Source organism: Pimephales promelas, chromosome 14, assembly GCF_988280905.1.
Source record: "Pimephales promelas chromosome 14, fPimPro1.hap1.1, whole genome shotgun sequence".
NCBI classification, from domain to species: domain Eukaryota; kingdom Metazoa; phylum Chordata; class Actinopteri; order Cypriniformes; family Leuciscidae; genus Pimephales; species Pimephales promelas.
In genome coordinates this window covers 28579645-28590239 of record NC_142782.1, presented here as the reverse complement: position 1 = coordinate 28590239, position 10595 = coordinate 28579645, and the positions used below count along the sequence as shown (strand labels likewise).

General features: G+C 41.1%; 1 protein-coding gene across 2 annotated transcripts in view; it reads left to right on the top strand.

The window, feature by feature from the left end:
* The first annotated feature begins 1900 nt into the window (after positions 1–1900).
* The window catches only part of doc2g (double C2-like domains, gamma), a 32069-nt gene continuing 23374 nt past the window's right edge, over positions 1901–10595 (top strand). For both annotated transcript variants that reach the window (XM_039664241.2, XM_039664252.2), the window contains exons 1-4: positions 1901–2101; positions 3581–4004; positions 4685–4764; positions 7739–7813. In XM_039664241.2, the coding sequence (XP_039520175.1) occupies positions 3599–4004; positions 4685–4764; positions 7739–7813 (561 nt within the window). In that variant the 5' untranslated portion in view covers positions 1901–2101; positions 3581–3598. The remainder of the gene's footprint in view (positions 2102–3580; positions 4005–4684; positions 4765–7738; positions 7814–10595) is intronic.

Genomic DNA, 10595 nt, shown 5'->3' with positions numbered 1-10595 from the left:
ACGCGCCAACATGTTTGACTAAGGCTGTCGAGCCCCACTGGTGCGTTAAAGCAGTTTCAGTGGCAACGGTTCCATATGACATACCACCAACCGCAAAACAGAATATCTGCCCAACCACCCGTCATTCACGCAATATACACAGGAACGTAATGACTGTAAATACTCTGTAACCTATACAAATAAACAGACTCTTCACCTTTTTCAAGAATTCTACGAAACGATAGCATGGTGGCCTGTACACAGCCAGCTAGAATCTTTCCGTCTCAACCACAGCCAGTTGCTGCTCCTTTGTGCTGCTTCAGATCATAGACATATACACTAGACCTCACCTTGGGGTTCTGAGCATGCGTCAAAACCGCCGCCATCTTGGAACAGGGGTCTTGTCATAGGAAGTAGCTAGGTCGCTGCTATCTCTGCCTTTACTTCGAATTCATTGATGTTGGCGGACTTTTGTGCAGCGTATGATGTTCACGGATGAAATCTGAACTAGGAAGAATGTTTTTAAAAAAAAAAAAATCATTTTTTCTTTCTGGAATCAATGATACATGTCTGACCATTGGAACAAACCAAAAAAAAAAAACAAGAAAAATCGCATTCATGATGATTTATGGTGATTTTATTTCCGTTAGACCTGTGTCTACTACATTGACGCTGATGCATTAAAGTGGAGGGGCTCCCCTGTTTCAAGATGGCGGCTCTATTGACGCATTCGTTCCAATGAACTGCCGTTGCCAAGGTGAGGTCTAGTGTATATGTCTATGGCTTCAGATAAGTTCTTTACTGTGCGACGCAACGCTTGGCCACTGAATCCGACGTCTCTGAGGAACCGGGTTGTAGAGTGTGCCACAAAACCTCGACAACCCACTTCCACTGGATAAACCTGGACTCTCGTTGATCAAGATCAGCCATCATCTTCCAGTCCCGAGCAGCTTCCAGTTGTCTTGGGCGAGACTTGGTGTTAACACCTTTTCTTGGTGGTTGCTCACCTGGGCGGAGGAATATTGTCTTCCGCGTGTAATGTTTTGCTAGAACAGGCGGCAACTTATTGGTCATGCTACACTTGCCTTCCAATGCTAAAGCCAAACATCGCAGTAGCCTACTTGGTCATGGCGCCAAGTTAAACGACCTTGGCTAAGAGCCACCTTACATCCTGTCAGAATGTGCCTTAATGTGGCAGGTGATGAACACAAAGGACAAGAGGGATCCTCTCCTACCCAGAGGTTTAGGTTCTGAGAAATTACTTTTTTCACATATTGTTATTCGCCCTGCTATGGGCGAATATGCATTTTCGGATGCTGCCTTTCTAACACAGTCATATAACTGCCGTCTTGGGACGTCTTTTGACCATACGTCAACATCCGCCTTTTTAGGGTACCCTTAAACGTCGGTTACATGACGATCCCGGGCCGTCATACAACTGACGCTTTACCTTTAACGTCGGTTAGGTTTAGGTTTAGGGGTAGGTTTAGGTCTGGGGTAGGGTTAGGATCCGATAACGTCATCTAACCGACGTTTTAGGGTACCCTAAATAGGCGGATGTTGACGTATGGTCACAAGACGTCAGTTATATGACGTCTTTGGATGAGACTGCCCTGGCCTTTCTGAACATCATTGTGAGTGAATAATGTCAGAATATAAAATGTTTGTTTTTAGGTTAACTATTCCTTTAAGGTAACATGGCTATACAGAAAGTGACTTGGGACAACTAGCCCCGGCGTTCTATAACTTCTCTGCAGTTTTTTCTTGATCTTATCTTTTTACTAACTCACTATGCCTTTTTTCTTTCACATACATTCTCCGTTTCTCTCTCTCTCTCATCTCTCATCTCAGCGCGCTCTCTCATTGTTAAATCTCAGCAGTACTGTGAGAGTGGCAGATCAGTGAACACGGTGCGCAGAGAATTTATAGAAAACGTCACAACCGAGACACGAGAGAGAGAGAGAGAGAGAGTAGTGAGCGGGGAGGGAGAGTGTGAGAGGAGGACAGAGAACGAGGGAGGGTATATTGATACAAAACGACGTTGGTTTCTCTTCAGTGTGTGTGAGAGAGACCATGAGTGGAGACAAGATGGAGTGCTGGAACAGATGAAGACTGTCATTGGGTGAGTGTGTGTGTTGAGTGAATATGTGTCTGAATGCCTTTGTTTTTGTCCACTTGATAATGCAGGTTTGTGTATCAGCTTGACCACCTGTTAGTGTGTGTGTGTGCCTGTGTCCACATTCACAGGCACATCCACACTTCTGCGTGTCTCCTAGTGATTGTATGTTGCCTGCAGGTGTATTTTTATGAGTGTACATTGGAACGCATTTCTGTGTGTATGTGTGTGTTTATAAGTCATTGTGCACTAGTAGCTGTGTTTATCTGCACTTCTGCTTAACTCTGCGTATGATGTGTGTCTGTTGGTTCGTTACGCAGCCTGACAGCCTTGTGTGCACGTGACAGTGTTTTTTTGTATCTTACTAGCCTCACGTATTGAAATAACCGTCTTGCCACACATCATGTGATAGACATCTGTATGTGCAAAGCACAAATATTATTGTTGATTTATGTTTTTTGTACAACACTTCAGTTTTAGTCAAATAATTGAAGAGGCGAAGTAAAACTGTGTAGTACATTGTGTATTTGATATTTTAGACTTACAATAACATTCATTAGTGTGGCATTGTCAGCAATCACACAAAGCAGAAAGGGAAAACAACTTTGTTTTGCCTCATAACAGTGCCATTTTATCTCGCTTATTCTATTTTTGGCTTGTTAGACGGTCTAGTTCATGAGACAAGAATTTTACGAACTACAGGGGAAGATGTGAAAAACAGAGATTGAAAGAGAATGCTTGAGACAGAGATAGATCACACAGAAGAGGACTCGTATGAAACCGACTCTATATCTCTGTCCTTAGGGAAGTAGTGTAATCAAAACAGCAGCATTACTGGTAATGAAAGATATTATCATCAGAAAGTCTGTCACACGTCTTTATCTGTCTGGATCAGGGGCCGTGGGGCATTCTTGAGTTTCATTTGTCACACCAAATATTTCATTTTCAGTTTTGCCTTGGACAAAAATTGGCACCATAAGATTGGTTGGAATTATGTAAGATGATAAAACATATTTTGAATTAAAGACAGTTCACCCAAAAAATATTTACTTATCCTCGTCTTTCCAAACCTGTACTTTTTTGTTTTGAGTACATAAAAAAGATATTTAGCAGACTGTCCAAGCTGCTTTTTCCCCACAAAGAAATTCTAGAAAAATGACCATATATATATATATATTTTTTTTACGTTTATTTGAAATGAAATTAATAGGGTAATTTACTATTTTTGGCAAATAACCAAGGGTAATTAACTATTTTGCTTTATTTTATTTTTAAAAGTTTACTGTTACGTTTATTTTAAAGGAAGAGGGAAATGACAAGTTTTGGGTCATTTTTAATTTTGCTAAGCAATTTATTTTAGGTTTATTTTTTAACCCATTATTCCTTAAAAAGTTCATTTAAAAAGGTTTTGTTGTTTTAAAATCTCTCTCTCTCTCTCTCTCCCTCTCCCTCACACTCACAATCTCAATCTCACAATCTCCATAGTTCTTTCCAGTGGTCCCGATGAGCGTCTCCAAACCACCTCCACCCCAATCCCATTTCCCCCCCAGCAACCCTTCATCCCATCTCTCCCTGCCTCCATCCTCCTCTTCCTCCCTCTCTCCCTCCTCCCCTCCCTCCGCTGCGGGTCCCCCCAGCCCAGCTGTGCCTCCCCCTCCCTCCCCGGTGAAGATCTCCATGCAGGAGCACTTTGCCATCAATGTGTGCCCCGGCCCCATCCTCCCCATCCCACAGATCTCAGACTTCTTCCCTCGTTTCCACGACTTCCCCATCACCCCCCTTCCTCCCCGGGAGAAGCAGATTTTAAAGGACAAAGACAAGGACGGAGACGCGGACGGAGAGAAAGACCACAAGAGGGAGAGAGAGAAAGAGGAGAACGGAGAGTTCGTCGACTCGGATGACGATGACAGTGAGTTTGCCTCGTGGCTAGTGACTGTTTCACGTTTGTATCCCTTTGCGAGTGTATTTTACGCTCCGCTCTTCTTCTAAGTAATCATTTTGCAGAAGCATTTTTCACAAAGCTACTGACATCCCTCTGGAACGACCTGAGGGTTAAGTGCTTCTCTCAAGGACACAAGGGTAATAGTACCTGGAGGAGTCCTTGTGGGCTTTGAACCTACAACCTGTGTCACTAGTAGCCCAAATCTTGAACCATTAGACCACATCACTTTTTTTCATTGCATGCTTCTCTATTACATAACTCCCCACATAGATAAATCCATTGACATTTCATGTTCTGGATTCCCTTTGTTTGACTGACTGATTTTATTCACCAGTAAGCAGCCAATGAGGCATGAGCTCTTCCCATCTGCCTGGACCTGCATCTCACACTGTTCAGTATTGATTGCTTTATGTGGTGTTGGCCGGATTGGTGTGAGTGTGTGAGATAACTGAGGTACGCGATCGGAGTGTTAAATAGTTCATTAGTCTCTGTAATGGTGCATAAACATTACAAGCCCTCTGTATGTGCACAGCCCTGATTAGGTCATTACAGGCAAGACTTACTCTTTTGGATTGTTCTAGGCCTCTATTTTTGCTCATATAATGCGTGCAAGATATTAAGTTATTCTTTTGTTTTTGTTTTTTCAGCCTACCTAGGAACTCTGGAGTTCAACCTGCTATTTGACCAAGACAATAACTGCTTGCACTGCACCATCCACAAGGCCAAGGTAGGTTTGCACACACACACAAACACTATTGGGCACTTTTAAAAATAAACTCTCTTAAAGCACATCCACACTCTCACTCTTTCTCTTAATGTCTAAAAGTTGAATTTTTGTTATAGTCTTCCGAATCTAAAAACATTTTCACCACATCTCCAATTGTGTATTGAGTTTGATAATATTTGATGGTGGAATTGACATTTGAAAACGTTCCTGTCTTGCTATGGAAATTGTTATAGCCTGCAAGCATTATACAGTATGTGTTTGTATGCTTTGCACCATGTGGTACATTTAATAGCTTGTTTGGTAATTATACACAATAAAAAGATTCTGATCACAAATTATATTTTTAAATGTTCACAACGCAAACAGGTTCTTTTCAAAAACTCAAGAGAAATAGGCCCGAAAAGTGTTTGTTGTGGTTAAAATGAATTGGAAACTGAGGGGCAGTCATAATTTAATTTCACAGATTATTTAACATTTTTTAGATTATAATGCAGTAGTTGTAGAATGTAATAATGTATATTTTACTCTTGGTCCTGGAAAAGAGTAGTTTAAATCAACCACTGGAACATAAAATTGCCTATAGATGAAGAAAACATTTTGCACAAATTTACATTTTGTGGCTTTTATTAAATCCATTGCACACCGAGTACGAAATATTCGTAGCCTATGCGTATTTTCGTGTTCGTCAGCCTAAAAATTCGTCACGCATAGAAACCTTGCACACCGAGTCCGTTGCGTATTTCTTAAACCTTTGCGGGAAAAAACGGAAAAATACCAAATGGATTCGTCAAGCAGTGAGGATGATTTTTGCCCTCTCTCTTATTGAAAAGAGAAGAAAGAGAAAATATTACGTCCATCCAATCCTGAAATTGCGCCGAGAGGAAGGAGAGTTATCAAGGAGTTGCGAATTTATCCTGAGCGATTAAAAATTTACCTCAGAATGTCAGTGGGACAGTTCGATGCTTTGCTAGCGATCCTGGAGCCACATATTAAAAACAAGACCACCAATTTCCGTGAACCAATCGATTCTGAACGGAGACTGGCAGTGTGTCAGTCTGAAATGGACCAGGTATAGACACACACACGGACAAACACACACCCGCGCGCGGCCCGTTGGAAGCGCTGGGCAGACAGAACAGCTAGGCTGTTATTGTGTATATTGTGCCCAAATAATACATTAGTTATCGAATAGGCTGCTCAATCACACCTTATTCGATCCTAAATTTCAATCTGATTGAAAGGGGGGGTTTATTAATTTCATAATTCAATATAGACGAATCCGGCGAAACTACCGGAAGTAAGCGGGCGCCATTACTGAGCTGTTGCTGGGTAGCGTTGCGCCATTGCCTTCTATTGTTTTAGTTGCAACTTGCGTCCACTGGAATAAACAGCTCGAGATTTACGACTGACACTAACGTTACAACGTTAGCCCTTGTATAATGTCGAGTGGGTAAACAGTTTCTGTTATAAATTGTTTCAATGGTGGCAGTAAAATTTCAATTTTGAAGAGAAAACATTGTGAATACCCCGGGTCGACTGCCCCTGTCTGGAGCCGTACGGTAAACACAGATTTCCTGGGCGAGTAAAAGACGCGGACATTCGCGTATAATAACAATTATTTAATGACATAAGTAAAAAAAATATAATAAATGTGTGATATAGTGATCAGCAAAATCTCCTCTCTTGTTATTTTTTCTATTCAATTTACATGCTATGGTCATTAAATGGCTTTCCTGAGCTAAATATAACGTTATGTGACATAATTGTTCTCCTGCTGTTATATTGACCTCTTTCCATGGTTTAAAAACAGTAGTTGGTCATATTGTGTATACTTTCTAGCTGTAACGTTACCTTACCCTTGCCCGTTGCAATGTAAAAATTAGATAAATAATGGACACAAATGAAAAACATGAATTTGTTTATTTGATTTCATTTATTTATTTATTGTTGCCAAATGGACAGATCTTTTTATAGTTTCCTCGGTAGCAAATGTTAGCCTAGCTTGCTTGCCAAGCTATTTTCATAAATAATCTGTAAGATCGTTTGTACCTTCATCTGTGACTGGAGGCCAATGTCTAACATCATCAACCCAACAAGTCTGCCTGGCTGTAGCTGTCATCAAGGGTGCGTTATCACCTTATCTCCGAGGTTTGTTTACATCCCGGTGCATATGTCTATGCCGGTGTAACAGCTCAGTAATGGCGTCGCCACAAGATGGTAGCCTACACAAGAACGCTCGTCGGATTCGTCTATAGAGAAGAGAACATAAACACTTGATCGAATTGAAAACCGAAACTGAAAGCACGGCGCATATGCAATGATTTGAGGACGAGCTCCCCCCGGCCCTGAATTGTCAAAAGACCTCTCAAAATGCTGGCTCTGGATGCGAAAAACGCAGAAAATCGAACCCGATCCGATTAATTTTATGACGGACGAAAGTTTCGGAGGCGGTGTGCAAGCGTGATTGACATAACGTGAGGTCGAATTTTTTTTTTAACGTGCGAAAATTTCGGATGCGAATTTCGGACTCGGTGTGCAATGGCCTAGTCTTTGAAAGTGTACTTTTGAAATATTAACAAATTGCACAAATCTTTTTAATATGCTAATATTATATATATTTTGATGCAAAATATTGTCCAATAAAAATCTATACCATTACTAGAACTGTGAATTTACTAAACACAAAATGCACTTGCATGCATAAAGTGTGCCAAATGAAAATAAAATATTTTATTTCATGATTTATCTTCAGTAAGCAAAAAAATAAACAAAAAAGCTTAAGTTAAACAAGTCTTGACTCTAATGTCACACGTGTCAGTGCGTTTGAGGATTCCCCTCTGGTCCCGCCAGAGACACAAGTGTGCATATTACCGAAAGGATACGATCTATGAACCTCTTACCCCATCAAGACATGTGTGCACAGCTTTCGTGACATGAAGTCTATGTGCTTTTGTGTGTTTGTTTGTGCCCACAGGGACTGAAGGCCATGGACTCCAATGGACTGGCTGATCCATATGTGAAACTCCACCTCCTGCCTGGAGCAAGCAAGGTCATTGCAACCTTCTCACATGCACACAGCATGGTTAAACTCTCACAGCACAAGTTGTGATTCCCTGACACTCACGTACACACGGTTCAACACTTTCATTGCACAAAACACACAAGCGTTACTGTATGTGCGCATGCATCGCCGGCAGGGCCGCCCGTGAGCACTGAAGCTGTTCGTTTGAAGAACGTGTGGTGGAAACTGGTGGATTCAGTATGTGCTTCAGCACTGAATTATTCTCGCTTTCATTTCCTCTGCATGTAACAAAGGCACGGCGCTCTAATCTGTTCAAAGGAGGACAGGCTGAGACAGGAGCAGCCAGAAGCGTCCTGCCTTCTCTCCAGCGGTTTTTACTCTTCTCCATCCTCCCGCGCTCTCGTCCAAACCTCTGCCACTATCTCTCTGTCTATCGCCACATGACCCACTTTGACCTTGGAATACCAACACAGTGTTGAGTGCAGGATGGGAGGGAGGGCTGGAAAAGAGAGAGAGAGACAGATGAGGGGGGACAGCAGCAGGTGGTTGTCATGGAAACAGCACAGATTGTTACACGACTCACGTCAACAGAAAAGCGTATATATACTAGAGGGAAAGAGAAAGCGAGAAGCGTCACGTCTTGCGTATGCTTCCATGCGCCAACCTGGTAAATATCGACCGCGAGGATTATACAGACACCTCTGGGCTTTTAAAAGGTGTGCGAGCCGGAGGTGATGGACGGGTATGCGTAGTTGCGTACGTCCGCCCCTCAGACGTTTAGAGACGCATTCAAGTACGTGGATGTGCAGGCATTAAAGGAGCTCCCCTTTTGTCCTTTTACACGCTTCATGGTTTTATATGCATCGGCATGCCATCTATTAAAGGAATACTGAATAATTTGTCCTTTACTCACCCTCGTGTCTTGCCGTATGACTTTCCTTCTACTTTGGAAGATGAAAAGATCTGTTTTGTCCGTGCATTGAAAGTGAATGGAGACCATGTGACTGCTTAGCATGATTTTCAGTTGTCACATTTTAAATTTCAATCTGTTCACATTAAGCATCGTATGGCTTTAGAAGTCTTGGAATACTGTGCAAAAGACGCTGTTTCTATTTAAGTAGACAAATGCTGAGTCTATGACTAGATCATTATTGCTGTGATTATTAGGTTTCTAGCATGTTATTTGTTTTGGCAACAGTTCTTCTAACCCTTATTGACGGAGTGTGTAGCTGTTCATTTCTTAAACAACCATGTACTGTAGGAAGACACGTCATTGGCCATATTCCAGGAACACAATGTCAAGATCAGCTCAAATTGTGGAAGAATGTTTGGGAGGGAACATTTAAGAATCACTTTCACAAATGAATTGGCTCCTTTGAGCCTAGAACTTAAATGAATTGAAAGTCTTTGGGATGTGCTGGAGGAGACTTTACAGAGCGCTCAACTCTTGCATTGTCAATACAAGATCGTGACCAAAAATGTATGCGACTCTTTTTTGTGATATTTTTTCCATTCTTTCACGCTTTGAGTCTGATGAATCTTGACATTGTAGGACATCATGTTATTAGGATGTGAAGAGACTTTCAACCAGCATAACAAACAATGTTTCTAGAACAAATCGCCTACCCTGCCTTTAATGTTTAACATTATATTAGTTGTCAAGATAAATGAATTGCAGTTCTATCATAATGAAATTTAACACAGTACAAAGGGGAAAAAATGTCCATAAATAAATACCATAATGTAAAATTAATAATGTTATGCACATTTAAATGCGATCCATTTCCATTTACTTTGCCAACAAACACAAAATTGGTACGTATTTCCGACTACTGGGGGGGCGCCAGGAACAATTGCACTCGGACTGCAGTAAACGTGCCCTGTGTGAAAATATAATTTAAAAAATAATTAAATATAAGTATTAGTTTCAAATACTGAAACTAAACCTGAAATAAAAAAATTATAGCTGAAAATATATCTAAAAAATTAACAAAACAAAATTATTAAAGCAAACTAAAATGTTAAAAAAATAATAAAAATGTATAGAAAAATCATAATATATTAAAAAAAATACTACAATAGCTAGTCTCCATCCTCTTTCATTGTATGGAAAACAGCATCCTGAACATTCATCAAAACGTCTCCTTTTATGTTTAACAGAAGAAAGTCTCACAGCTATAGGACGACGTGGTGATGTGTCAGTTTTGCATGAACTATCCCTTTAACCAACTTCCTCTCATGCTGGCACTCCATCAGCATCCCATAAAAAGTGCAGGAAGCAGAAGGAAAAAAAAGCGAGAGGGAGCAGGGAGGGAGAGATTGTGGGGCTGGAGAGTGGCCCCTTCTTAGTCAAGTGTGTGTGTGCGTGTGTGTGTCATCACACAGCATGGAGAATGAGATATCTGAGTCACACACTCTCTCCCAAGCTGCTGCTCTGGGAATCTCACTGCTCTGGGCCAGATGGAGGGAGTAAAGAGAGAGAGAAAAGGGGGATGAGAGAAGTGGAAGATGAGGATGAAATATTTAGAATAAAAGGCGATAGCACCGATTTGGCAGGAGCAGAGAGAGACAGGTGAAACCATATGCTTTTGCAAGGATAAGATGTGAGTGAGCAAGTTGGAGAGAAATGGAAACTAGAGATCCAGATTCTTTTTCAATTGTGCCCAGATTTAATCACACCCCTGATAAATATGATAAAAAATGGCTGTAAAAAATAAATCTGCATCATTTATCCTTTTGATCTTTCATTAAAAAAACTGGCAAAAATCTAACCTTCCTGTGTAGTAAAAGAATTGAAAATGGGGGAGAA